We start from the raw sequence: 27,192 nt of genomic DNA, 5'->3' as shown, positions 1-27,192 counted from the left end.
TCGACTATGAATGTAATACAAACTTAATTAATTTATTATTTTTTGTTAATAAAGTTATCAAGCTGTAAAAAAGCAGTAAACTTCTGATTTATTGGATCTTACAGAACGAAAAGAAGTTTTAACAAACCGATACAAAAACGTTGTCATCTCATTATAAAAGTGTTATTAAAAGAAAGTTTAAAAAGAAAATGGTATCTTAAGAAGAAGCGGAACCAAAACGATCGTCATTCATAAAATTTTTTAGCCATACATAGAGTGCCGTCTTGTCTTGAATAAATAAGTCCATGTCAATCATAAAGTAATTCATGGAAGAACATTGATTTGATATCCCATCAATACCTCCGTCGTAGTTCCTTGCCAACCTCTATTTCCTGAAGCCGTAAACATGAATCTACATGATGGATCAACATGCAAACCACTCACAAGCCCTCCGTGATGCCCAGGAACAATCAAAAATCCAATTCCAGATTTGCTTTGAAGATCATACAAGCGAACATTGTCAAAAGAAGCAATTACCAAATGTCGACCATTAATCATGGGACAAACATTCGAGACAGGTCCTGAATCAAGTGGCATTTTTAAAGATCTTACGGGGCTCGTTCCGGAATGGATGTTGAATTCCTCCACAATTCCATTCCTACGGCCAACATATATGCTGCTGCCGTCTACACCCCAGCATGCAGACATAGACCATGGAGGAACTCCTTTTGGTACGGGATACTTGATGACCGAATCTGGCATACGATGATCCCAAACATTCATTACTCCATCTATCGAAACTGTCAAGAAAACATTAGGATCTTCCATAGTTGTTCGATTAAGGTTTGTAAGAGAAGTGTCAGAAGAGGCGTTATTTTCTTCTGGGATGAGTTTCTCTTTCTCCTTCTCTTTATTTAACGTTGTTTGTTTTTCAGTTTTGTTGGAGTTTCCAGCATTTTCTTCAGTTTCTTCTGGTGCTTGCATGGATTTTGTTTCTTCGTCTATAGCCTTTTCTACTTCTTCATCAAAATCGTCATAGGATCCATTGCTTGAGGGTGTTCCAAATAAGCTTCTCATATCATCAGAATCAGTTCCCAAAGAAGTGGGCACTTCAGTCGGGCGATATTTTATTCCAGAAATTTGACCGCATTCCCCAGCATATGAAGAGATCACGCCTCCTGTATTTAAATCCCAATTATGGACCACTTTGTCCCAGCTTCCGCTTAAGACTTTTTTTTCAGACGGATGAAGCGTCAAACAAGATACAGGAGCATTATGCTTTTTTAGAGATGTTACTGGATATCCTTCCTGATGTCGAGTTGAATACAAGACAATGTCTCCATTATCAATTCCAGAAAGGGCCCAGAGACCTCTTGAATGCACAGCTAAGCTGTAAACGGGAGAAGGAGGCTGTTCATCGTAACCATTTCCCCAGTAATTCAATAAAATACCAGCCTATGTAAATGTTAAGATAGACCATTAAAGTATACTTACCTTTGTGACAGTATCAACGAATGGATGCCTTTGAGCGACCGTCAGAGACAGGTCACCGTTAATACTTGGAAAAAAGTCATATTTTCGAATATAACCATCTTCCCCACCGGTGAACAGCCATTTCATATCAGACGTAAAGGCAAAGGTGTTCACATTTGTGGCCATAGGAATAGCTAAGGTTGGAATAATATCATAAAAATCAGCTTTGATCGCTCTTTCCTTCAATTTTTCTATAGGATCCTCGTCAAACTTTGAATCTTTTTTCTCTAACTTTAGGTCTTCCTGTTCTTGTGTTTCTTCTTCGTTTTCATCTTCTAACTCGTCCGCATCCAATTCTTCTTCGCCGATTTTTTCGGCTTCCCCTTCGTCTCCTTCCTCGTCATCATCCTGCTTTTCTTCTTCCATTTCAACATTTTCGTCTTTTTCTTGATCTAAATTCATGTCATCATCTTCTTCCGGCGATAATGCTATTTGAACGAGTTAATAATTTCCTTCTCAATCTCAGTTGAGTTTACGAACCATCTGAATTCAATACCATCGAATAAGCCGCATTCTCATAAGGTGCAGGATTTTGTACTGGATTTGGATTTGAGGACATGACGGTCGAGATAGCCGACTATGTAATTTTTTATTGTCACCAGGCCTTTATTTACAGAACGATTTCTCCGTAACGCGTCCTTCTTGAAGTTTATCCTCTTTAACCATTAACAAAACTTTTGGATACAGAAAAACTTCTCTATGAAAATTAGCAATTGATAAATCCTGCCTTCATTGGAAGCTGACAGAATAAACCTGTGTTATAAATGAACTTGGTAGAAAAGAGGAAGTATATCATCATAAACAGAAGTATCATAGTAAATTCCGGTTTGTGTTATGAAAGTTATGCTTTGCTCATCTATTGTTTTTTTTTTTCACTTTTTTTTTTTTGGAAAGTTTAAAATTTATTGACTTAAAAATGCTTACCTCGTGATGGAACAGTACTTTCAAGAAAGGTCTCTAAAGGAACAATAAATCTATATACTTGCACTCTTTGATAACCAGAGTCTCTTTTATGATATACATGATGCCTGATTCATTGTTTCTCATTACTCAAGATCCAAAGGAAATGTGAGTGTTGCTGATTGAGACGCTGAATGGAATTCAATTGAGCATCTAGTTATAATGTCCAAAATTAAATATTGTCAGTACCCTCAAGAAACAATTAAGCAGATAATAGCTTTTGTAATTTCTGGTCTTGGCTAGTAAACTTTGAAACCATTTTTCCCGAAAGCTGTAATAGTCCCTCAACTTTGCTATCATCTGCTAAAATTTTAAGTGTTTCCTCAGATACCCGAGATTGAATACGCTTTAACTCACTTTTAGACATCTTATTAATTGCTTCACAACACTAGCACCAGTTAGTTTAGCTTTCACCTTGGATCTAAATCATACCTGTCTGATGCCGTACCAGGCATGGAAGTATGCTTCACAAATTTCCACAGCACGACAATAATGCTTGAGGGAAATCCATAGGTGTATGGGATTGCTCCTACTCATCACATAATGCAAGTCCGCAAGCTTTGCAAAAATCCGAGGCTCAAAAGGTTGCAAAAGAAGCATTTCTTCATAACAAAAAGCAGATTTTTCATACGCTTCTACAGAAAAATATAGATCGGCCAATTCGGCCCATGCCTCAATGTCGTTGTAGAAGGTATCTACATATTCTATTAATCCGTTTATGCATTCCTTTAATTTTCCCACCGAACGTAATAGCGATAGCTTTCGTTTATGGATGATCTATTTTTTAGTAGGTCAGCAAGAATTGGTGGATTGTAAAGTTACCACATACCGTATTCGTTGAATCTTCAAAAAGCTTTTGATTATAATAATCCAATGCATCCTCAAAAGTAGAAGTAGCTTCCAAATACATTCCGTAGAGTCCGTCCACTCTAGGAGATTTATTAAATCGGTCGTTTAGGCGGTTCCAGCATTTCTTTAGTCAGGGTTAGAAGATTAGTCTTAAAGCCAATTCATTTTTTTTAAGAGCTATTTACCTTTGCAAGGGTGTCTTCTTTCAAAATGAGAGCAGCAACAAATACTTTTTGGTACACATCCCATACAAGATCTCCATATTTATCCAGCTTGGCAGTAGATTCTTGCCCCTCAAAGACTTGCAAAACCTTTTGCGGGTCCTTTATTTCAGAGATTTCCAGGATATTTGCTGACATATTCATGAACCAACTAGTACTAACTTTCGTATTGATTAATTAGTATTCCTCAAGAAAATGAATAAAATTAAAATTAAAGAATATAAATATGGATGATATTGGCTTTGCTGAGGAAAATGGGTAAATTGGTTTAAGGGCACGCTATTACAGAGGTGGTCTCAAAAAGCCAAAGATAGAACCAGTTTTCACATCTTATAAATTATATGCATTTGATTCTCTTGAGTAATTGGTACCGAAGAAGCTTTCAAGAGCTTCATACCCCAATTCAAACCAAAGTTATAAGATGATGTTGTATTTTTTGTAGAACACTTATTTGTTTACATTCAGAATGCACTTGAGTTTCAGCTATCTAAAAAGCACAAGCAAAAGGACTAAAGTAATATATCATTACTATGAGGAGCTAACCAATCCTTCAATCCGTAGTGCTTTCCTGCAGTATTGTCGTTTTTTTCAAGTGCTCTTCTTGTATGTACAATTCCGAGCGTAACCTCAAAAAAATTAGGAACAGAAGCCACTATTGCAAGGATGAATTGAAATTTGTTAAGAATATCCACTATAAATTGTGGTAAACCCACTTTCGAGTGTTATGCTATAAACAGGATGCCACAGTAAAATTAAAGAAGCAGTATGCTTTCATCAGCTTCATCGTTCCCTAATGCCAAGACCTTCTATTCATTAAATTCAATGCTTTGAATAGTTTTGAAGCTGTTCATGACTGAGACAGTAGGGTATTTTTATTCGCGAGGAATCTTTTGCCGTAAAGATACTCCTCAAGGTCTGAACTGGGACATGCAGAGACATATAAAATGGGCATACGGGATCCTATACTCTAAATGTTGTTTTTCATGTTGCAGAGAGATGGTCTTCCCAGAGAACGGCTATAAAAAACAAACTCGACCAAAGAGGACACAGAAGAAATACAGTTCATTAAAAAAAATTCTTTAGCATAGAATAACCATCTTTAGAAGCGATATACAGATAGAGCGCCTTCATATAATCACTTAAAACGAAGGGCGTAGAAACTGAAACTTTGCTTTCTTCTCCTTTTTGTAGATTTTTTTTACTTCATTTGATATAAAAATTGGCTTCGTATCCCTCGTTTCTTCCTGAATTAGATATACCAAACTTTCGCATCTCGCATACATACAATCCCCAACACAAAATTGATCTAAAGTATATGTTTTCTAGGTTATTTTGGCCAAGAGCTTCCAATTACTTCCGGAATTCTTCAAGAAAGGGAATACCTAAACTTTTTAGCGTGCCTCGCGCCAAAACAAATGGAAAATTCAGAAAGCCAGTCTTTGTTGGTGCAGGGATCACATTGATGGCCTCTGTGGCCTTGGTAGATTTTGATCCTCTAAAAAATGCTAGTGTCTCTTCAAAAAGAGCTTATAGAGTAGTATTAGCTGGTTTCCTTTGCTTTTCAGATTACAAAAAGGTTCTGTCCAGTTCATACGCTACGGAAGAAAAACGACAAATAGCGCTCAGTCAATGTCATCAGCGGTGTGCAGAACGATCTTTAAAGGTATTTGAAGAAAATGGAGGGATTTTTATCAAGGTCGGACAACACTTGTCTGCTATGAACTACATTATTCCGAAGGTAATATAAAGAAACGCGATTTGTTTCATCAACCATATGGTGCTTTGTCTATAAGCTAAAGGGTGCTAACTACTTATTTATTTAGGAATGGACTAGTACTATGGTCAAGCTTCAGGATCGATGTCCTTCCACATCCATTGAAGATGTTGATCGTCTGTTTAAAAAAGATACAGGAAGTAGCCTAAATGAACTCTTTGATGAGTTTATTCCTGAGCCTCTGGGCGTGGCAAGCTTGGCACAGGTTCACAAGGGAAAACTCCGTAATTCAGAAACATGGGTTGCGGTCAAAATTCAACATCCCTCAGTAACCCAAAACTCACCACTTGATTTAGTAATGACTCGGTGGGTGTTTCGAGCAATCAAAACTTTCTTTCCCGACTTTAAACTGACGTGGCTTGCCGATGAAATGGAGGTTTCGCTTCCTCAAGAGCTGGACTTTACCAGAGAAGCTATAAACGCAATCGAGACAGCAGAGCATTTCGATCAAATTTCTACTTCTCTTTACGTTCCCAAAATTATCTGGTCAAAGCCTAGAATTTTGGTGATGGAATATGTTACTGGAGCCCGTATAGACAATACCGAATTTTTTGACCGAAATCACATCTCAAAAGACCTTGTTTCTACCGATTTATGTCATATTTTTAATGAAATGATTTTTGGAAAAGGTGGTCATTTACATTGTGACCCTCACGGTGGGAACGTGTTTATTCGGAATAAGCCTAAGGAGTCAAAGTCGCCGAGGAATTTCGAAATTGTATTGCTTGATCATGGGTTATATCGAGATATTCCAAACAAAGTTCAAGTTGATTACGCCAATCTTTGGCTAAACATTATTGATTTCAATGAAGAAAAACTTAAGATTTATGCGCAAAAAGTAGCAAACGTATCTGAAAAAAACTTTCCCTTGTTTGCAGCCGCCATTACAGGACGACCTTACAAAAGCTTGAAGGATTTACCCATGAGCGGGAGAGAAAGAGAAGAAGAGCAAAAAAAATTTATGAAAGTTATCCAAAGAGGCGGTATGCTTCAAAGTATTATTAATTTATTAAGCAATATGCCTCGATTAACGTATGTATCTGTTCTCCAATTGTTTCCTTGTTTTGCTAACCTGAAACTAGCCTTCTCTTAATGAAAACCAATGACTTAGTCCGCTCATTAGATGAAAGTTTACATACTCAAACTGGTTCTGAAAAAATTTACTTAATTATGGCTAGGTATTGCTTAAGTGCAATTCACAGGGATCGGATGGAATCGTTGTGGAATTCTCAATCCCTTTGGGTTACCAAATTGCTAAAATGTTCGCTTTACAAAATTAAATATTCTTGGAGCATGCTAAGGTTTTACCTAGCTGAAGACTATTTTTATTACAAGCATAAATACTTTTGTTGAATGTCTTGTCAATTAAGGCGTATTGTTAAATACATATACCCACCTAGCTCAGGATAATACTTTCGTTTATGTCTCATCTAAGTCTCTTGACACTTCACCTTTCTCTTTTTTATATAGTAATATCATCAATTAATGTTTCATTCTCGAGCTTTCAACTGTTTTAGTTTACCAAACAAACTTGTCTTTTACCCCTTCCATATTAACTAGATGCAAGATTCAAATTCGTTTGACGTTATTCTTTTAGGAACAAATTTAGTCAATTCCATATTATCTTCGTACGTAAATATATTCATTTTCTTTCTTATTAACCATAATGTTCATATAGAGCCTGTTCATGGGCAAACCTAAAAGTCCTTCATATAGATGAGAATCCGTTTTACGGAGAAGTTGATGGTTCATTTTCTTTAAGAGATATAATTAATATCTCAGAAAATGGAAATTTAGAAGTGGGAAACCTCCGTATAAAGCGCTCCGGAGATGATGCTCTCGCTTTACAAGATGTCAATATAGAAGTTTTAGAGAAGGGTTTGCTACCGAGTTTTAAAGGCTTTACCATTGAGCTTATATCGAAAGAAATGTACGCTGGTGGAAGTTTAGTAGAATTGCTCTCAAAAACTAAAATATATAAATATCTACTATTGAAGCCTCAAAGAAGCTTTCGACTTTATACCTCAGACCAGGTATGGACGAAAGTACCTGAGTCAAGAGCTGATATTTTTAATGATAAAACTCTACCGCTTACGCACAAACGAATGATCATGCGCTTCATGAAATTTGTGTCCTCCGTTGATGACAATCAGAATCAAGAAAAATTGAAAGAATGGCTTTCGAAGCCCTTTCAGGACTTCTTGAAAAAAAATTTTGAGCTCCCCAGAACTATACAAGAGGGTATTGTATATGGATTATGTCAATCCTTGGATTCAAATATTTCCACCCAACATGCTCTGGAAAAAATCAAAAAGTACTATCAATCGTTCGGAACTTACGGTGAATATTCTTACTTGCTTGCCATGTATGGTACTGGGTCTGAATTATGCCAAGGATTCTGTCGCTCATCGGCTGTCATGGGCAGTACATTCATGCTCGCTCAAAAAATCAACAAGGTGGAAGCTACTTCTGTCGAACTAGGAGAAGGGGAAAGAGTGTGGGCCAACAATGTTATTACGTCGAGACCAATGAAAAGCGCATCTAAGTCAGGCATAAACATTCGTCAGCGATGTATAATAGTACGTGGGAAATGTCCTGGACTGTTTCACCAAAATCTGTTTTTACTTTCTGAAGCCAGTCAGATCCACTTTGTACCTTATTCTCTAGGAGACAGATTTTCCAATAGCGTTCAAGTCAGAGCTTTAGGAGCTGGAACTGGTAATTGTCCAGAGGGTTATACTTTATGGTATTTGCAAACACTGGACTGTGAAGAATACTTCGAAGTATTTACTTTGGCAACTAACAAGCTCCTTGAACTTTCACATTCAGAAGATACAAAACCCTTGATGTACGTTGATGTATTGATTGACCAAAATGATTTGGCAGATTACGATGTTGCTGTTGAAATAGCTAAGCAATTGTATGAAACAATTACAGGTTCTACGGATACCTTTTTTCAAAGAGATACTAGTTTTGATGACGACGACGAATGATGATAACATGAGTACCTTGATGAAGTTTAAGAAAAACGGGTTGTATATAAGCTAATAATATCCTGATCAGTCATTAAAACAATACATATAAGACGCTATACCTTCGCTAAAGATTATCTTAAATATGCTAAAAATCGAAGAGAAGAGTGTCAAGTTGAAATACTTTTAAATAACTCGTAAAAAAATGGAGGGCTAGGGAACAAATGAAATAGAATTTTTTGAAAATCCTTATTTCATTTTAAATGGATCATCGGAGTCCATATCAACGTTTACTCGAGGACCAATATAATTCTTTCTAGCACCAGACCACCAGTATACAAGGCTAAATAGTAAAACACCTGCAAGAACAATAATAGCATAGTTCATGTTCTCAGGAGTTACTGGACGGATATTAGGCATAACAAAAATAACAGACACAAATGAAGTCCATGCTACCGCAAAAGCATTAACAGGCATCGATAGCCATCCCAAATTCCAAGGACCATGTTTATAGTTCATTCTTTTACCAAAAATTAATCTGCAAGCAATTGGGATTACATAACTCCAATCCAATGCAATGGAAGTTACGCTGAAGATAGCCTCAATGGCCTCAATACTGCCAAGACCAATCAAGTTTAAACCAATACAACATAAAACGTTCAACCATACTGCAATCACAGGAGTAGTCGTTGTTTTGTTAATTCTGTACCAATAACGAGAAAAAGGAAGAGCTTGATCTCTTGAAAGCGCCCAAATTGTGCGAGCGTTTGCCTGCATAGAAGTTACACCAGTGAAATTGAGAATAACAAAAGCAAAGATAATAAAGGCTAAGCTTCCGTTTTTACCGAGAACATCGTAAAATATTTGAGCAACGGGTTGCCCAATAGAAGACTGACTGAGACTAGCAAGGTTCGTTCCCATAACAAAAACGAGAACAATATTAAATATCCATCCCAAAAAATACGTCAAACTTAAAGCAAGTGCAATGGCCTGAGGTGCACGAACAGCAGCATTTTCGATTTCCTCGGCGATATGTGCAGTAGCATCATAATCAGTCATAGACCATGCTACACTAAGAAAACCAAACAGAAAAGAGAATCCAGTTGGCTTCCAACCACTAGACGGCTCTACGCTAGTAAATACGTACTTTCCAGTGTTGAAATGCTTGCACATTGCTAACAAGCAAATGATACAGATAAGGAGAACTAGTAAGTGAAAGGCAGCATAGAACCGGGTAATACGATCAAGCCAACGAGTAGACAAAGAGTTGATGAATCCATGAAACATAATAATCGCAGCCATCACACCTACGACATGACGATTTGTGGGCTGATAAGTCATATCTTTAGAAACGGACACAGCAGAAAGCAGTAGCTGTGCGCAAGACCAATCGGTGCTACTTACACCAGCAACCTGACCCAATAAGTTAAGCCAGCCTACTACCCAAGAAACAACTGGCATGTAGTTTGGTGGTACCAAATTCTTACATGTAAAGTAGAGTCCACCTGATGTAGGATAAGCAGATACAAGTTCTGCAACCGAAAGAGCGATACACATACAACCAACACCGCCAATGAACCAGCTCCAAACGATAGCGGCAGCACCACCGGCAACCAAAGGATAAGAGAAGGTAGTGATAATTGTGGCATATAACCCAGAAATTGAAAATGCAAATGAAAAGGTAGCCCAGGTTGAAAACTCCCGTTTAAAAACGGGTTTATATCCCAGTTCAACTAGCTTATCGTCTTCGTTTAAAGACGAATCACCCAATTCCTCCACAATTGGCTTTAAAGGCTTCAAGTTTGAAGGGTCTTTTTCCTTGACAGCGTCAATGAAAATAGTACCGGATTGTGCGTCCATAACGATGAGTCTCCTTGAGTCCGATCTTGTTTTTTTTTTGTTTCCTTCCAATTATATTTTCAGAAGTGAACCCGAAGATTATGAATATAAAAATTAATATACGAGATTAACTATGCAAGAGATCCAACCAACTTGACCAAAAAGATTTGATGATGGATGAATAGATGTGTAATGAAAATTCAGATATCAAGTAGATCTCTCTAGAAGTAAAGATTTGGAAACATAAATTTAGCTTTTCAACAAGTCTTTCTCAGTTGTATCTAAAAACGAACCAATTTCGAAAAAGCAGAGGTCGTTTAAATTAGAATTCGTACTAGCGGAGTTTAGTATGAATTTTTTATAACTGATTCATGCTTCGCTTCGAGCTGTCATTTAAACGAGACTGATTTCCACATTTTCATTTTCATTTTCTTCACAATATCATTATATGCTCAGAGCAATTGAATCAGTCTCAGTCAATGCACATCAACAAATATCTTCTAACTCTTCTGTAATATGATACAGAAAAATTGATCTTAGTCAAAATCAAAACGCCTTCATTGAATGAATATTCATTCTTCCTTTCATAGGAGTTAAGTTATTTCCTTCTTTGCTAGTCGCGAGCTCAGTTAAATTGATACAAAGACATCGTAACACGAGAACGCGGCGTCTCAGCTTAAAACTTATTCGTCAATGTTTTAGTGTCTTTTCTAGACAAAACAGTTATATAATATTAATAATTTGAGAATCTCATCTCCTGATACCGAAGTTACAGATTTGACTGGTGGTTTCATATTCCTACTACTGCAATTTCCAACATCCACCTATAGTTTAAGCAATAAAGGGTACGAAGCAATAACAGTTTCCGTTTTTGTTGAACTTACTTTTAGTAAACTCATTTTTTGAGGTTTTTATACTTCAACTCCCAGGTCTAAACGTTTTCCAAAGGCTAAGGTACTTTGAGCTACCTTGACATATACAGGTAGTAAAAGATCCTTTACTATTACTTCGGAAATCAAGCGAGAAATAAGTTATTTATAAAGGATCGACTATCATTTTGTGAACGGCTTTTATAGACTTGCTCGCTCAATATGGCAAAGAAAAAGTCAAAAGCAGCCAGTTCAGCTCGTGGATACGCAACGACCTCAGTCCCTTCTCGTGCTACTCCTGTCCCAAAAAAAGCAGAAAATAATGATACCAAGAAACCGTCCAAGGTGGATGCTGTCAAAGAAACTTCATTTGCTGCCCCTATGAATGACCCTGTCAACAATGCGCTTCATGAAACAAATTCTTTTGATGACCTCCTTACAGAAGAAACTTCACCGTTGATGGATACTGAGTTAGAAAAGTTGAAATCTACAGCTTTATCAACTTCCAAGTCTTTCTTGCATACATGGCAAACTGAACTTCGCCTTCGAAAGAATACAAACATTATGAGTTTTTCTGACGACGAAAGTAAGCTTATTTTTGATTCATTCCGTAATAGCTGGATTGACTCTCTAAAAAGCTCTGCTAATCAGTCAAACTTAATGGCTTATCCCTCAAAAAAGCGTTTGTTATGGTCTACATATTTATCCTTGCTAGATATGGGGTTCAACGGAGATCAGATTCTGGATGCCTTTTCCTCCCTTCCAATTGTTTCGATAGAAGATTATATTGCCTGGATTGTCACTGAGCCTGCATCCCTTGAGAATCCTTCTTCTTTTAACTACGAGGTGCAACCTACGAAGTATACGGTGTTTTGTAGACAATTGGACGAGCCTTTGCCTGCAGTCCCTGTTTCCACTTCTGGTAACAAACGGCTAGCTCCTTTGATGACTAAAAAAGAAGAGCCAATAGAGCCTTCACCGATAGTCCCAAAGCCAGAGCCTCGTGAGCAGGATGAAAAGGATTCCAAAGATGGCGATGCATATTCCATGACTAGCTTACTTCAACAAATACCCGAGGAAGAGGATATGCCAGGGAATGATCCCTATGAGCTTACCACTCAATATGTTAAAGTTAAGATGAAGTTGCTGCGACTTCAGCTTATGGGACAAAAGGACTCAGATGCTACGGATATACTCCGGTCTGAATTAGAGGGCATAACGAGTCAATATCTATTCTCCTCAAAAGAAGCTGAATCAGTTCTCAAGAGAAAGCGTGGAGAGTTTATGTCAAAACTAAAGGCTCTGCAAGCAAAAATCGCTAATGAAAGAGCTGTTAAAGCACTTCAAAATCAAAAGTCTGCTGAAGAGGAACAGGCTACTGAAGAGAATAACACTGATTCTAACGATGAATCGGATCCAGATCAGGTGCATAATGAGTCTGCTCATGAGGACCAGCAAAGCAGGATAGATGAAGATACAGACCTTGTGGGCGGCTTATTCAATGAGCCTGAGGAAAGTAGTGTAGTTGTTGATAACAATCAGAGTAATTACACTTACTTGCCATTGTCCATGGATCGATCTGGTACCCGGCCTTCTACTACATTACAATATGAACTGCACAAGTTAGGTAATAATCTTCATGCTGATTATAAAACATATCCTATTGGTCATCTTGGTTGGCAATCAATATGCTTCGTTAAATGCCCTACCGGACAAAAGACCTTTATGGATGCTGAAACCGTTTTGCCCAGTCCTGTTTTAGCTTCAGATTATATTGCTACTCTTGTGCTCTTTAAGCTTGTTTCTCCTTACACAAAGCTGAGTGTTACAATGTTTCCTAAGAGCTTCAAAGATTTGTTTGAGAAGCTTTCAGATGAGCAATTGAGTGCAGTAAAGCAAGAAGATATGAAAATATCAGAAAATTTGGAGGTTATTCTAAAATCTAAAGGACATCAGAATACGGGTGTCCAAAACAAGATAGGCTCTAAACCTATTGATACTACGCAAACTAAGAGCACTATACATCGTCCACCAGAAAAAATTATAGAAGAATGGAACCGCCAATTGCACAGCAGCAATGCAGAAAAATTCCGTGATTTTCGTAACCAGTTACCTGCTTCTCAGTATAAAAACGAAATTTTGGAAGCTGTTAAAAATAATCAATTGCTCATTGTTTCTGGTGACACGGGTTGTGGTAAAAGTACCCAGATTCCTGCGTTTTTGTTAGAAGATGCTTTATCACAGGGTGAACACGCTAGAATTTATGTTACTGAGCCAAGGCGTATTAGCGCTGTTTCCCTTGCACAACGTGTTTCTCAAGAGCTAGGAGCGCATTCGCCTTCGAATCGCTCTCATGAAATGGTGGGTTACTCGGTTCGACTTGATTCAAAAAGTACTTCGTTCACACCATTAGTTTATGTGACAACGGGTGTTTTCCTTCGTTTACTTGAAGTTGGCGACGAAATTGAGTCTGTTACTCATTTAATTATTGATGAAGTACATGAACGCAGCATTGACTCAGACCTTCTTTTGATTCATGTCTTGCATTTATTGAAAGAATACCCAAAGTTAAAAGTCATTGTTATGAGTGCTACCTTGAATGCTGAAAAATTTCAGGCTTACTTCAACGGCAGCAGTTTGATTAGTATTCCGGGTAAAACATTCCCCGTACAGAGATACTTTTTGGAAGATATTATGCAACAATTCCATGGTGATATATCTCTTGGAGAAAATAGCGCAGAAACAATTGACGAAAATGATGAATATGATGTTGAAGAAGGAGAAGGAGAGGATAAGGATTCTCCGGATTCTGAAGCTGTTGTTCAAAACCCAATTCCGAAGTCTTATAACGAGAAAGTCATTAACTATGATTTGATATTATTTTTATTGAAGTACGTTTTCACTGAAGGTAATCCCAAATACAGTAAATGTGTTTTGGTGTTTTTCCCTGGTATATCAGAAATTTTGCGAATGAGGTCGCTTATTGACGACGTTCCCATGTTCCAAAAACATAAGGATTTCCGTATTTACATTCTACACTCTTCGTTATCCTCTGCACAACAACAATCCGTCTTTGAGATTCCACCTCGTGGATGCCGTAAAATAGTTTTGTCTACAAACATCGCTGAAACAGGTGTAACTATTCCTGACGTTACTTGTGTTATTGACACAGGCGTTCATCGAGAAATGCGTTATAACAGTAAGAGGCATCTGTCTCGTTTAACTGACACCTTTGTTTCTCGTGCAAATGCCAAGCAACGTAGTGGACGTGCTGGCCGTGTCCAGGAAGGTATCTGTTATCATTTATTCTCAAAATATAAACACGATACGCAGTTCTTGTCATATCAAACTCCTGAGATGCTACGACTCAACTTGCAAGAGGTTGTTTTGAGAGTGAAAGTGTGCCAGATGGGAGAAGTTCAAGATGTCTTAGGAAATGCATTAGATGCTCCTTCTTCTACTAACGTTGGTCGAGCATTGGAAAAACTACAACAACTTGGAGCCATTGGAGAATTTGAAAGGCTAACTAAGTTAGGTAAATACCTTGCTCAATTACCACTTGATGCTTCCCTCGGCAAATTACTGGTGTTAGGCTGTTTTTATAAATCTGTTGATGCAATTGTTTCAATTGTCGCTATGATCACCATTGGCTCTCCATTTCGCAAACCGGTTGGACTTGAGTTTGCGGCCAACAAAGCTCGTTTATCGTTTGCGAAGGAAAATACTAGAAGTGATCTACTATTAATGTATTACGCATACTATGCTTGGAGAGAAGTGTGTCTCAATAAACTAGGTCCAAGTGAAAATGAGTTTTGTAGAGAAAAATATTTGAACGTTGAATCTTTGAGCATGGCTGAGTCATTGAAAATACAATTATTGAATGAGCTGAAAGATATGAACCTGATATCTGCACCATTTATTGATACCTGTAAAACTGCCAAACGATCAATTTGTCGTCGCTTTGCAGTTGTTCCCAAAAGCTTTGATTTATTCTCGGATAACGCTGAAATGGTTTCCGCAATTATTGGTGCTTCGTTATATCCAAACATCCTCAAATACGATTTTGAAAAGAAATATTGGACATCGTTGCATACAAATAAGCGTATCCGAATCTTAGATGTTTCTGTAAACAACAAATCTGAGATGCACCAAATGCCTTCCAAGATTGTTGCATATACAAATATGATGTCTTCCACGAGAGCAAGTGAATACGTAGCCGAAACTACGATGGTTACAATTCGCATGCTACTTTCTCTTTGCGGCTTACGGATTGACTTGCGAGAATCCATAGGTCAAGCTAAGCTTGACCGCTTCACTGTGTATCTGGATAGTGTCTATACTGCTTCAGCTCTTCACATGTTACGAAGCTTTATAGAATCATCTTTTACTGCATTTCTTTCTCATCCTGAAGTATACCTTTCAGATGAAGATTTGGCTGTTATTGTTAGTCTTGTTTCCCGTCTAAACTTTAATAGGGTACAAAAACAAAAAATTACAGCATAAAGAAACATCCATAAGTTTCATGCTACGTGTACAGTTCTATCGTTTGGCTTTCAAAAGGAAAAGCGAGTATGGGTTTTTTTCGCAAAAGTATATATTAGATTATTTATAGCAAATATTAAACGTTATTACTTTAAAATGCAAACTGAGGCTGTTTTTTGTTTGTATTATTAGTAGGCATTTGCATTAGAAACCATAAAGAAAACTGAGGTTATCAAAAAAAAGAAAAAAAAATTAGACCTCCTATAGTATGCAATAAATAGAGTATATGATGGCATCTTACAATAAATAAGACTTGAATATATAACAACGCAAAGTCCAAGTATAAAATAGTAGAACGAAGCAGAAAATTAGACAAGAAATCAATCATAGCTTTATACCTAAGCCACAACAAAAAAATGTTAGAAAATCATCTGAATTCTCGTAATTAAGTTGATGCTTCAATAAATAACCAATATATGGAGCAGATGAAGTTGTAATTTTTGGAAATAAATGTATAAAATATGAGTGCGGGTCATTTATATCATTTTCTCGACAGAGGGAGGAAGAACGGATTGTTTGCAGAGAGGACATTTATCAGAAATGTTCAGCAAATATGGATCGATACAATTGGGGTGATAAATGTGAAGACAGGGAAGTTCCCGGTACAAACTGTGATCTTCGGAATAGTTGGAAAGACATACAGAACACTCAGTCTGATCATAATGATTAACAGGCCTTACAGCATTAAATCCAGCATCCTCTTTCTTTTCTTCTGAGCCAGACGTGCTTGAGGCAGAGCCGCTAGTGTTTTGAAAGGTAGCGGAAGGCGGAGTTAGTCCGGAAACTGTGTATAAACGAACAGGGAAAGTGTTCAACAACTCTTTATTTACAGGAGATTGATTTTTTTTTCTTCTAGGTTCCGTAAGCCGCTCAGGAATTGGGATGCCTGCGCGTCGTAAAGTCCTGTAGAAACCTGCTAAAAGTCCTGTAAAGTGAAGTATAATATAGACAGAGATTATAAGGAAAAGACCAGCAATGACAGCTATAAGTATATAAAACCAAGCCAGACTTTTATAAGACCCTTGCCCTCTATAAACAGGGGTACCTATTCTAGCTTTAGCATTAATGTCGCCATATCTACGAACAAGAGCATCACTATCATTAAGTGACTGTATATTGGAGGCTGAATAAAATCTGAGTGCATCTTCAAATTTTAAACCGTATGGGTGGGAAATAAGTAGCATTGGAATGCTTAATCGAGCATTTTTCGAAACCGTATGGCTGAAGGAATTCAAATTGGAAGAAGATTCAGTATGTGTACTGGCATTATAAAATAATATGGCATTAGCGTCATCGGAAATGGCTTGTTGAACATAACTTGATGCACATTTGTCGAAAGGGGCTAAAGCCACAAGGCCAAAGGAGTGAAGATCAGACACATCGTTCCGATGGGTTGTGTGTTGATAGGAAGCCTGCAATGAATCAGGATCATGGCAATTATGAGCTGGAGTTAAGCGATAAAAATATCCCTTGACTTCACTATCTAGAGTGCTTTTTTGGTAAAAATCGTTTAAAACCACTGTACTAGAAGACTTAAAAACAAACGACATATTGCTTGGAACATCAGCGATGCTTTTTTGAGATAGTAAGGAGACATCCGTATTGTTGATTATTTGTGTGTTTACGTCGAGTAGGTGAAACTGTTTATTATCGATAGCATGATTGATGATACTAGCAGTTCCAAAGTACGACAAGCCAGAACTGAGGTAGGTACCCATAGCACGGTTTCCCGGTTTACCGGAATTTTCATAGTAGTCATGAGAAGAAGAACCACCTGCATTTTTGGGGGAAGATCCTCTAGCAGAACCGGAACCGCCCCCTTTGGGTCGGGTGGAAGACCCAAAGCCACCGGCGTTCTTGGGGGAAGATCCTCCACCAAACGAGCTCGAACTCGAACGACCCGATGCAGCATGGGCACCGCCAGAAAAACCGCCTCCCCGTTTGGTATCGAAGATACCGGAATCAGGAGAAGAGCCCTCGAAATCTTCTTGACGGCGGGTGAAATGAAGGTTTGAGTTTGGACTAAGGTTTTGAGGAAAAAGGTGAGAAGAGGAAAAGGATCCTGATGGGTCACGGTAGTCATGCTCAGAAGGATTAGCGGAAGCGAACTCTATTTCATAATCATGATCAAGCACAAAACCCGAGTACTGGGGATAAGAGAAAGAAGGCAACTTCATAAGAAAGAAATGAAGAAGAGGAAGAATTGACAAACTTCAAATTATGGAGAGCGTTTTAACGCTTGGAGTTGGAAAATAGAAAAAATTGAAAAAGTAAGAAAAACCGGTGAAATGAAATAAGAAACACAAATCAGCAAAAAGAAAAACAAAATTTCTGAGTCCAAATTCCTTAAAAGATGGACACCTATAAGCGCAATAACAAAAAAGAAACAAGAAACCAAGGAATGTACTAGCAAAGTATAGTTTTTTTTTTTTCTTTTATGGAAAAGACTATGCAAAGAAGTTAGTATTTCAAGTCAGTCAATTCAAAACGATTACAAAGTACAAAAGGTTAAGGCAAGGAAACATATCAAAGGGGGGATCCAAACAAAACAAGCCCTTTTTAATCTTCAAACGTACCTGAACAGCCATTAATGTTTAATAACAACTTTAAACGAATCTTTTTGCAGTTTGTATTCCGTTTCTGTTTAGGAAAGGCTAAGTAAGGGTAGATTGAGAAATGAGGTATATCGATAATAGATGCGTAGTAGTATAAAGAAGAGAAAAGCCACAACGCAACAACCAAGAACGACAATGGGAACCTCAGCAATTCTGAGACAACATTTAAATGAAAAACAAATTTATTACTTTTGGAATATGGTGGAAGTCAAAACGGATGAAAGAGCAATGGTGTAATGTAAAGTGTGTTGAAAGTGTGTTGGATTGTTTATGAATCACACCCTTTTAGCGAAGGTGAATTGCATTTACGTTAAAGAAACGAAATTTTCCTTAGCGTAAAGTTGCGTAGGTGCATTCGATAAAAAAATTAGCATCGGTAAGGATCGCAAGGTCATTTGAATTCGTTGTCTCGTTTTACCATCGGTCTGTCTCTGGTCGCTAATGTGAGTCAGGGTCACGTACGGTGCGTTGTTAAAAACGTAATGGATGTGTTTCAGAAGTCGCAAGAGGTTGGAAGGCAGAGGGAGCAAGGATGGAAGAACACGAAAGAATTCTACCGTAAAAAAAGTCGATAAGATTACAAGAAAAAAAAAAAAAAAAGAAAAGACAAGGAATAGAATAGTGGGATTTTAAGTGTGTTGGTTAGGTTAAAAAAAAACATCCATCCTTTTGCTTTTCGGTCCTTTGGGGGAGCATTTTGATGTTAGACAAAATGGATGCGGGAAAATGAAGAAAGCCTTGCAAATTTTCTTTTACATAGTTTTTGCTTTAAAAGCTTTACAAATACCCCCGAAGCCGCTTAGGAGTTTTCTTTGTACAATCAATTGGGGGGGGTGGATTTCATAGTTATATTATTTCATCGTCTATATTTGAGAAAACAGACATGGAACCATTTACTGGAATTGTTGTGTTCTTTTGTGCAGAAAAGCATCTTAGAAGCATCGTGCACGATAATCGTTACTATGTCCTATTAGTTTTTACCTATTAGACCTACTTTGTTTTCATAAGCGAACTATACACTTCCCTGCTCTTTTATTCTAGTGGCGCAAGTTCACACCCATACAAGACCTTCGATTGTCCTTCGCAAGGAAATATATGTATCTTTTTTTCTCCTTTGCAAAAATATATTTCTTTCGGGGGTTTCTGCTTTTTTCCAGCAAGTTAGTTGAACTTTACTCATTCCATTCTATCAAATTTTTTCTTACAACGCTGCCAAAGGTTTCTTTTTGCGCCTGTTTCCCTCTTGGCTTTTAATACAGACTAGCGAATCTTTTTACGTTCGGTAAAACTTTGTCAAAGCTTATTTTTTGGATCCATTCCGCTAAGCATCAATGAACTGACAATTGGGAATTATTACTATTTCGGTTGATCTCGACATCCAGCCTTCTGTTCCTCTTGTTTGTTTGTTCCTCTTGTTTGTTTATTAACGATCGCTGAAAAGCTGCTACCTTGAGTTTAGTGGATTCCATCGCATTGTTTTCCTTTTGTTGCTTCAAATATCATTATATTTTTATTATTATGATATTGCTATCTGAACATTGATCGGTGACCTCTACCATACGATAAACAAAAGAGCCGACATAAAGGGTTCCATCAAAAGAGAATTGAGCTTGGAAAAGCGATTCTCAGTTTCTTCTGCGAACAATTCCAAGGTTCCCTACTTGTTTGTTCTGGTTTTGTTTGTTTGTTTGTCCCAAAGCATCTTGCGCAACTTTATAATGTCGCACAATTTTTCATTTGCATTATCAAGCAGTACTCAGTTAGCGAACTTTTTTTCGTACGAAGTCGGATGGTTTTTGTTTACTCCGAGGGTGGAACTTTCTTTACTCCGCCCACTCGGCCGATGGAAGCTCTCAAGAGATATATTTTTAGCTTCGTTACTTCGAAATGAGTAATGTTTGTTACTTTATAGTTTGTCTATTTTTGCATCACGAGGATACAAAAGGAGCGCCTACCTCCACGTTTTTTCCTTCTAGGATTAACCAGAATCTGTGATATTTAAATCCCCCGCAAAGCGCACTAATTCACGGGACTAGTTTAGGAAATAAACTTTGCGGATAGAGTGGAATTCCTCTCTAATTGCTTTCGAAAGAGGGAATTTTAAACACTGTTGTTTATTGGTTCTGGTTTATTTTGTTTTTGTTTACTTTTCTTTATTTACTTAAACCTCCTCCCTACACTCGTTTCACTTGATCTCTCGTTTCTACTTAATTTCCAAGTTAGTATTCTATTTAAATACTTCACTGTTTCCCAGCTCCTTCGTTTAATTCGTATCATCCATTGATCGCATTTACCTTCGTTCTATATTTTACTGCAATGTCTTCTAACGATCCTGCTTTGAACATTCGTCGGGTTCAATCGGCCACTGAGCATCCCGAAATTTATCCAACACTAAGTAATACATCGCAAAATGCAGCGGCTCCTGCATCTCCCATCAATTTAGATAGCCAGTTATCACCTGAGTCGCAGCAACAGCAACAGTATGCTGCCATGACCCAAAGTTCTGGCGGCGACTCAAGTCGTGAACATACAATTTCGAATGTTCCTAATAAGGAAGCCCGTATTCCTGCGGATAAGGAAGATTTGGAAAAACAACGACCTTCGGAAAAGATTTATCCTAGAATTGAGAATTCTGAACCTTTTATTTATACGCTTGACCCGAGTTCTTCAGAATTCGCCGTCAATTGGCCTTTTTCTCGTAAACTAAAAATTACCGCTATTTATTCTTGGGCCGCCCTTTGTTCCACCTTTGCTTCGTCCGTCTTTTCCGGTCCCACTGAAGTCCTTCCTCAAATCTATCATATTCCCATGACTGTCTCTCTTTTAACTATTAGTTTGTTCCTTTGTGGTTACGTTAGTGGTCCTGTCTGCTGGGGTCCTCTGTCAGAATTGTTAGGAAGAAAGCTTCCTTTGATGGTCGGTATGCTTGGTTTTGGTATCTTCAACATTGCAGTGGCTGTTGCTAAAGATATCCAAACAATCATGATTTGTCGATTTTTCAGTGGTTTCTTTGCTAGTGCTCCTTTAACAATTGTCGCCGCTGCTTTTTCGGATATGTATTCTAATCGTTATCGTGGTACTGCTATTACTATCTTTGCTGCCCTCGTGTTTGATGGTCCTTTACTATCTCCCATTATTGGTGGATTTATTACCAAATCTTATTTGGGTTGGAGATGGACAGAGTACATTACTTCGTTCATGGGCTTCTTCGCTGTTCTCATTATACTTTTCTTTTGTGAGGAGACTTATTCAAAGAAAATTGTAGAAAGTAAGGCTTATGAATATCGATTTGAAAGTAACAACCACTTTGTGCATGCCAAGTCCGAGGAGGAGAGATTAACTGCCAAAGATGTCATCGATAACTATTTGTTGATTCCCTTTAAGCTTTTATTTACGGAACCCATCATCTTCTTGGTCACACTCTACTGTTCCTTCGTATATGGTATTTTGTACTTACTTTTGGAAGCTTATCCTATTATCTTCGCTGAAAAACGCCATTTCTCAATGGGTGTTGCTCAACTTCCTTATATCGGTTTGTTGGTAGGTGTTTTTATTGGCAGTGGCATCAATATTGCGTTCGAGCCTTGGTACTTTCGACAGGTGTTGAAGCTTGGTGGAAAGCCTTATCCAGAGGGACGTCTGCCACCTTTAATTATTGGTGCTTTCACCTTCCCTATGGGTATTTTCTGGATGGCATGGTCAGGTCACTATGCACATGTTCATTGGATTGTTCCTAGTTTGTCTGGTTTGGTTACCGGATGCGGTATTTTGTTGATTTTCTTGAATTGTATGAACTACCTAATTGACGCTTATTTATTCCGTGCAGCCTCTGCGATCGCTGCTAATACTATTATGCGTAGTGCGGTTGCTGCAGGATTCCCTCTATTTGCTATCCAAATGTTCCATAACTTGGGTGTTGGTTGGGCTGGCTCCCTTTTGGGATTTATCGCTGTTGCCTTGATTCCTGTGCCCATCATATTTTACATCTATGGTAAACAAATCCGTTCTTGGAGTAAAATGGCGGTTGTGCTTTGAGCATAAGGATAATATTTATATAATAATTGTTGGAAACCTCCATGCAAAATAATTGGTTTGGTTATGTTTCACAGAAATCGATGACTTTTTGAGAAGCCTATGGATTTACCCTAGGCTAAAAAGAAGAAAGGGGAAAGGAAACAAATAAACAAATAATAGCACGAAAAACAGAGTCTTAAAAGAGATTGTTTTGGTTCTTAACACTCTAGCATGATTTTATGATAAACGAACTATGGTGACACGTTCTACTGGCTTTGTTCAATTAATTTTAGACTTATCCGATTGATAGCTTAATATACTTATTTTCTTTGCCTTATTAACCAATTACGATAAAACCAGTGTGTTTGGCGGTTTGTGTATTTGTAGCGATTCCAACTTGCGGCATGAATTCAAGAGAAATGCAGCTATATTCTTATTCCTAGTTAATTTATTTACTTTGCTACAGTGAGTGTTCAGTGCTCCAAGCCTAGTGTTTCTCGTGAAAGACTTGAGACTGTCGAAATTAAAGTGAAAAAAAATGCTCCAGCAGTGACTCGAACACTGGGCCTCTTGCTTACTAGGCAAGCGCTCTACCACTGAGCTACAAGAGCTTGTTAAATGAGGGCAAAAACAAAAATTTATAAGCTTAAATTTGAAGTGTAAAAAATTAAATTGAAAAAAAGGAAGATTGAAAAGATTCTGACACGATACTCCACTTAGGGTCGGCCGAAAAAGATCTTTGTTTCTCAAGGTGACAAGGTTATCATATTAAAGATAGAGGGATGGACTTTGCTTCGGCCGTCGGCCGTACAATTGAGTAACATGGTGCCGAGAACACGTTCCTTATCGCACTATCTAAACGTCTACCATACGAAGAGCGTAGAAATTTTTATTGCATGAGTCCTTGTGACGTATAATGCAAAAGAGGCAAGTTTAGACCTTAGGGGACGATAGAGAATGTCCTTAAGGCTGTCGCTAGGGTATCATAATAATAAAGAGGATATAATTACTAAGGCGTTAGTAAATAAACAATAAAACAAAATTTCTGGAAAGGAACAGTTAAGAAAAATAAAAGAATTCGATTTGAAGTATCGAATGAGATCTTTTTTCAATGGATTCAAATTGATTTCAAGCTTCAATTGTCTTATGCCCGTAATCTCGTAATATGATATTGGAATATGGTGGATTTTCTGACTTGCCAACAACAAAACATTACCATACAGCCAGACCTGTATTCAGGTTAGCAATTCGTCTTGGAGCGAGGGATAGAGAAAGGAAGCATTGAAGAAATTGCTCAAAATAAGCATCTCAAAGGTTGTCTTTTTTTAGTTGCTTCGTAAAACGAAAGCCACACAACATTGGGAAACTCATGAAATATATGCTAATAAAGCTATAATTTAGGGAATTGGCTAAGGATATCTTTTCATCTTTTATTTTATTTCTTTCTTTGGCGTATACTTTAATTTTGTTTTATGTTTGTCAATTGTAGAGTATTGTGTGGATAGAAAACGAAATTTCAGGTTTGTTTTTTTATTTGATCTCTTGTTTGATACCTCAATTCGTTGTTTCCGTTTATAAACTATTTCCTATTTCCATTTGTGTTTAGTCCCTATTACGATTGTGATTGTGCAAAGATTGTTTAATAGCTATCTTAATTTTCAACAACATTTGTTTTATATAGGGAAGGAAAAAAACGACACATATCTGGTTTCGTTCTTTGATTTTGATTTCAACTTTTTTATTTTTCCAATCACCGCTTTTGTTATTGATTGCGTACCTAAAGTAACTCTTTCTTTTGTGTATTATTGGTAAATCATCTTTTGAATCCTTTTTACAGTCCCGTTGAGTTTACGGGCTGGTTTCATTTGTTTTTGGAAAAGAAAGGAAGAAAGGTAAAACATAATATTGCTTTCCTATTAATTACCTCCCCACTTCCCCTTCTCGTTTATTTTTGCATTTAGATTTTTCTTTTATCGTATTCTATTTAGTTTTATTATTCTTTTTTTTTTTTTTGGTTTGCTTATCCTTATTGAACGATGTCGAGTCAAAATACTCAATCTTTAGATCATTCTAGTATTGACCTCGAAAAACAAAGTACCCAGCACTCTTATGAAGATGCAGGAACTGGCTTGGAAAAACAAAATACCCGCCATACTTACGACCATCGACAAGTTGGTTCTGAAGCCGATTTTAATGAGTATGTAAAACAATATCCCGTCGTCAATAATCCAGGAGATTTTATTGTCACTTTGAACGGTCCAAACGATCCCGATTTGGCTGTCAATTGGCGTTTGGCGACAAAGCTCCAAAATATCGCTGTCATGGGATGTGCCTGTCTCTGGGTCAGTTTCGGTTCCTCCTCCTTTTCTGGTGCTATTCCCGCAGTAATGGTGAACTATCACGTTGGTAAAACCGTCGCCATTCTTGGTATTAGTCTCTATGTGTTGGGCTTTGCCTCAGGACCTCTTGTATGGGCACCAATGAGTGAAGCTTTTGGTCGTCGTAAACCTATGATCGTCGCTGTTTTAATCTTTAGCATTTTTCAAATTGCTGTCGCTACTGCCAAGGATATTCAGACTGTTATGATTTGTCGCTTCTTTAGCGGTTTCTTTGGCAGTTCTCCTGTCACGACAGTCGCTGGCTCATTTTCCGACATGTTTAGCGCTCGAACAAGAGGCTTGGTCATTGCAGCGTATGCTGCCATTATCTTTAACGGTCCTCTGGTGAGTCCTATCGTTGGTGGTTTCATCGGCAAATCTTATTTAGGCTGGCGATGGATCTCTTATCTTACAGCAATTTTGGGATTTTTTTCGTTGATATGCATGCTTATCTTTCATCGTGAGACGTATACGAAAACAATTACTGAGGAACGAGCAAAACTGGTTCGAAAAGTAACCGGCAATTACTGCCTACATGCCAAATCTGAAGAAGAGCCTTTAGTACTGTCGTACTTTATCCACAAGTACTTGACCCTCCCTCTTCGTTTGCTGCTGTTTGAGCCCATTCTGTTGATCGTGTCTACATATACTGCTTTCGTCTATGGTATATTGTACGGTTTATTAGAAGCTTATCCTGTAATTTTCGGTGAAGCCAGAGGATGGAGTGAAGGTGTTATGTCTTTACCCTACCTTGCCATTTTAGTAGGCGTATGCATTGGTTCTATTAGCGTTGCTTTCTTCCAACCATATTACTTTAGGCAAATGGAAAAGAACAAAGGCAGACCAGCGCCTGAAGCACGACTTCCTGCTATGATGCTTGGATGTATCGTGTTTCCTATTGGCATTTTTTGGTTAGCATGGACGGGTAATTATACAAGTATCCATTGGATAGTTCCTACTTTATCCGGTAGTTTTGTGGGGTTTGGTATCATTACGATCTTTCAACAAAGCATAAATTACATCGTTGATTGTTATTCCGGGGTTTCTGCTTCTGCCATTGCAGCTAATACACTTTTTCGGAGCTCTTTCGGTGCCGCTTTCCCTTTATTTACTACTCAAATGTTTAATAATTTAGGAATTGGATGGGCTGGCTCCTTAGTGGGTTTTGTTGCTGTCGCTCTCATTCCCTTCCCCTTCTTACTCTTCTTTTACGGTTCTAAAATCCGCTCGATGAGTAAACTATGTTTGAAAGATTCTGATTAAAGTAATCGCTGTTTTTCTATATGTTTTTTTTTTTTCGATGTCATGACCAGAATCATCAAATTTTAGATAAAATGGTTTTATGGCGAATCATGTTACAAAAGCGCTATAAAAGTTAAGCATGTTTTATTTTTTTTCATAGGGAAAAGTTGGTTGTCTGGAATTATTTATTACTATATCCCCCAATAAATGTTTGTTTGTTTCGTTATGCCAGAGAAGTTGTAGCTGTTATGGTTAAGTTTGGAAAGGTATAAACAAGATGAAGAGAGATATAATTCAAACGTAGAATAGGAAGCTCTAATGAAAGCAACGAATGCAGTCAGAACAAAATGGTAAATAGCATGAAAGTCATCACATTCAAAGCACCTGGTTTTTGGGAAAATCCAATTCTATCTACGGCGGAGTATTTCCTGAAGCAATCTTTATTATTTGAGAAGAAATATGATTCTTTTATTAAAACCTATTTTCTCTTAGGTTTACAAAAACTGCATATTTATGGAGAATCTTCACTGTAAGGTAACAGATATTCTATTAGAGGATTAAGGCGATAAGTTGTAAGGAGCAACGAGTTTGTATCTAAGAAACATTGAAGGGAATGAGAATAGCTTAATCATTGTTTTTATATTTTTAATATGTTGAGTGAAAAAATAGCGGGTTTGCTTCGTCTTATATTACATTTCTATTATAAGCAAAGGTGATGCGACTCTAAGGTATGTTTACATATGTTACTGGTATGAATGTGCTTTTATTTATAATTCAAGGGAATACTGGTTATTCCTGTAAAATTATCAGCTCTTTGTGTAAACATTGATAAAAAAATGTGGAATTCACTCAGGATATGCATGCTTTACAACATCTGATACAATGGTTTTCAACGTCCTAAAAGCACAGTGTTGTATAGGCAGATTGGAAAACCTTTACAGAGTCATTGATTGCCACATGTTCTAATCTATCAAGTCTATCATTTGCCTTGGAAGAGAAACTACTTGTGGCATTAGAACATTTATGAAATTAGTAGTTCATTCAGTACCAGGAAGGAGAGGATAATTCACAATTCTAGAGTATCAAACATGATGCTTAAGAGTTATCAAATATCATTACCTTCCGCTGATGAACTGTTCTCAATTACAGTAGACTGCAGACAAGTCTTTTTAAATTTCATTTCACAATGCCATAGAAACCAAAAAGTATCCAAGGTCCCAGGTGAAAATAACGCTTAGATACTTTCAAGTATTTCTCTCTTTCTATCACTACAAAAAATAAAAAAATTTCCATATCCAAAACTGTCCTTGTCATCATCTCTTATGGATTCGGACATTCCGATGGCTCCCATGTTTATTTACATTGTACGTTTTTTCAATCATCTTAAAATACAATGCTCTAACGT

The 27,192-nt window shown here is 37.5% G+C and overlaps 9 protein-coding genes and 1 non-coding gene across 10 annotated transcripts; 5 read left to right on the top strand and 5 right to left on the bottom strand.

Annotated features, from left to right (window-relative positions):
- Window positions 1–70: 70 nt before the first annotated feature.
- Window positions 71–2,282, bottom strand: SPOG_01392 (SAGA complex subunit Spt8). The gene is made up of 3 exons (XM_013170080.1): window positions 1,993–2,282; window positions 1,474–1,940; window positions 71–1,434 (listed from the first exon to the last, which is right to left on the bottom strand). Exons 1-3 carry the CDS (start codon window positions 2,069–2,071, stop codon window positions 304–306), a joined length of 1,677 nt encoding a protein of 558 aa, XP_013025534.1. The 5' UTR covers window positions 2,072–2,282; the 3' UTR covers window positions 71–303.
- Window positions 2,283–2,397: 115 nt separating this feature from the next.
- On the bottom strand, window positions 2,398–3,839 carry SPOG_01391 (TPR repeat protein Oca3/ER membrane protein complex Ecm2). The gene is made up of 4 exons (XM_013170079.1): window positions 3,507–3,839; window positions 3,302–3,445; window positions 2,905–3,249; window positions 2,398–2,860 (listed from the first exon to the last, which is right to left on the bottom strand). Exons 1-4 carry the CDS (start codon window positions 3,684–3,686, stop codon window positions 2,675–2,677), a joined length of 855 nt encoding a protein of 284 aa, XP_013025533.1. The 5' UTR covers window positions 3,687–3,839; the 3' UTR covers window positions 2,398–2,674.
- A 919-nt stretch (window positions 3,840–4,758) lies between these two features.
- Window positions 4,759–6,817, top strand: SPOG_01390 (atypical/ABC1/ABC1-B protein kinase). The gene is made up of 3 exons (XM_013170078.1): window positions 4,759–5,280; window positions 5,366–6,348; window positions 6,399–6,817. The coding sequence occupies exons 1-3, from the start codon at window positions 4,858–4,860 to the stop codon at window positions 6,667–6,669; spliced, it is 1,677 nt and encodes a 558-aa protein (XP_013025532.1). The 5' UTR covers window positions 4,759–4,857; the 3' UTR covers window positions 6,670–6,817.
- A 43-nt stretch (window positions 6,818–6,860) lies between these two features.
- On the top strand, window positions 6,861–8,630 carry SPOG_01389 (rab geranylgeranyltransferase escort protein). The gene is made up of 2 exons (XM_013170077.1): window positions 6,861–6,944; window positions 6,995–8,630. The coding sequence occupies exons 1-2, from the start codon at window positions 6,877–6,879 to the stop codon at window positions 8,307–8,309; spliced, it is 1,383 nt and encodes a 460-aa protein (XP_013025531.1). The 5' UTR covers window positions 6,861–6,876; the 3' UTR covers window positions 8,310–8,630.
- SPOG_01388 (uncharacterized protein) lies at window positions 8,294–10,530 on the bottom strand. The gene has a single exon (XM_013170076.1). The coding sequence runs from the start codon at window positions 10,146–10,148 to the stop codon at window positions 8,538–8,540; it is 1,611 nt and encodes a 536-aa protein (XP_013025530.1). The 5' UTR covers window positions 10,149–10,530; the 3' UTR covers window positions 8,294–8,537.
- A 365-nt stretch (window positions 10,531–10,895) lies between these two features.
- On the top strand, window positions 10,896–15,640 carry SPOG_01387 (ATP-dependent RNA/DNA helicase). The gene is made up of 2 exons (XM_013170075.1): window positions 10,896–10,972; window positions 11,018–15,640. Exon 2 carries the CDS (start codon window positions 11,219–11,221, stop codon window positions 15,497–15,499), a length of 4,281 nt encoding a protein of 1,426 aa, XP_013025529.1. The 5' UTR covers window positions 10,896–10,972; window positions 11,018–11,218; the 3' UTR covers window positions 15,500–15,640.
- SPOG_01386 (ubiquitin-protein ligase E3) lies at window positions 15,570–18,719 on the bottom strand. Its single transcript, XM_013170074.1, has 2 exons — window positions 18,115–18,719; window positions 15,570–17,985 (listed from the first exon to the last, which is right to left on the bottom strand). Exon 2 carries the CDS (start codon window positions 17,713–17,715, stop codon window positions 16,015–16,017), a length of 1,701 nt encoding a protein of 566 aa, XP_013025528.1. The 5' UTR covers window positions 17,716–17,985; window positions 18,115–18,719; the 3' UTR covers window positions 15,570–16,014.
- Window positions 18,720–20,469: 1,750 nt separating this feature from the next.
- Window positions 20,470–22,188, top strand: SPOG_01385 (spermidine family transporter; the record flags this gene model as incomplete). Its single annotated transcript, XM_013170073.1, has 2 exons — window positions 20,470–21,073; window positions 21,107–22,188. 2 exons carry the CDS (start codon window positions 20,470–20,472, stop codon window positions 22,186–22,188), a joined length of 1,686 nt encoding a protein of 561 aa, XP_013025527.1.
- Window positions 22,189–22,706: 518 nt separating this feature from the next.
- SPOG_16375 lies at window positions 22,707–22,778 on the bottom strand. Its single transcript has one exon. It is a non-coding gene; the product is annotated as a tRNA-Thr (tRNA).
- A 1,425-nt stretch (window positions 22,779–24,203) lies between these two features.
- SPOG_01384 (spermidine family transporter) lies at window positions 24,204–25,808 on the top strand (the record flags this gene model as incomplete). The annotated part of the gene is made up of 2 exons (XM_013170072.1): window positions 24,204–25,470; window positions 25,498–25,808. The coding sequence occupies 2 exons, from the start codon at window positions 24,204–24,206 to the stop codon at window positions 25,806–25,808; spliced, it is 1,578 nt and encodes a 525-aa protein (XP_013025526.1).
- Between the last annotated feature and the right edge of the window lie 1,384 nt (window positions 25,809–27,192).

This window comes from Schizosaccharomyces cryophilus (assembly GCF_000004155.1).
Source record: "Schizosaccharomyces cryophilus OY26 unplaced genomic scaffold supercont4.8, whole genome shotgun sequence".
NCBI classification, from domain to species: Eukaryota; Fungi; Ascomycota; class Schizosaccharomycetes; order Schizosaccharomycetales; family Schizosaccharomycetaceae; genus Schizosaccharomyces; species Schizosaccharomyces cryophilus.
The sequence above is the reverse complement of the archived record's forward strand: the minus strand, read 5'-3'. Positions and strand labels throughout refer to the sequence as shown.

Coding starts and splice junctions, on each gene's coding strand:
- SPOG_01392 (XM_013170080.1), bottom strand. CDS start 2,071: ATGTCCTCAAATCCAAATCCAGTACAAAATCCTGCACCTTATGAGAAT. Junction 1,941..1,992: donor GATGGTATTGAATTCAGATG/GTTCGTAAACTC, acceptor TCGTTCAAATAG/CATTATCGCCGGAAGAAGAT. Junction 1,435..1,473: donor TCGTTGATACTGTCACAAAG/GTAAGTATACTT, acceptor ACATTTACATAG/GCTGGTATTTTATTGAATTA.
- SPOG_01391 (XM_013170079.1), bottom strand. CDS start 3,686: ATGAATATGTCAGCAAATATCCTGGAAATCTCTGAAATAAAGGACCCG. Junction 3,446..3,506: donor AAGAAGACACCCTTGCAAAG/GTAAATAGCTCT, acceptor CCCTGACTAAAG/AAATGCTGGAACCGCCTAAA. Junction 3,250..3,301: donor TTGAAGATTCAACGAATACG/GTATGTGGTAAC, acceptor ACTAAAAAATAG/ATCATCCATAAACGAAAGCT.
- SPOG_01390 (XM_013170078.1), top strand. CDS start 4,858: ATGTTTTCTAGGTTATTTTGGCCAAGAGCTTCCAATTACTTCCGGAAT. Junction 5,281..5,365: donor TGAACTACATTATTCCGAAG/GTAATATAAAGA, acceptor TTATTTATTTAG/GAATGGACTAGTACTATGGT. Junction 6,349..6,398: donor AGCAATATGCCTCGATTAAC/GTATGTATCTGT, acceptor ACCTGAAACTAG/CCTTCTCTTAATGAAAACCA.
- SPOG_01389 (XM_013170077.1), top strand. CDS start 6,877: ATGCAAGATTCAAATTCGTTTGACGTTATTCTTTTAGGAACAAATTTA. Junction 6,945..6,994: donor GTCAATTCCATATTATCTTC/GTACGTAAATAT, acceptor ATGTTCATATAG/AGCCTGTTCATGGGCAAACC.
- SPOG_01388 (XM_013170076.1), bottom strand. CDS start 10,148: ATGGACGCACAATCCGGTACTATTTTCATTGACGCTGTCAAGGAAAAA.
- SPOG_01387 (XM_013170075.1), top strand. CDS start 11,219: ATGGCAAAGAAAAAGTCAAAAGCAGCCAGTTCAGCTCGTGGATACGCA.
- SPOG_01386 (XM_013170074.1), bottom strand. CDS start 17,715: ATGAAGTTGCCTTCTTTCTCTTATCCCCAGTACTCGGGTTTTGTGCTT.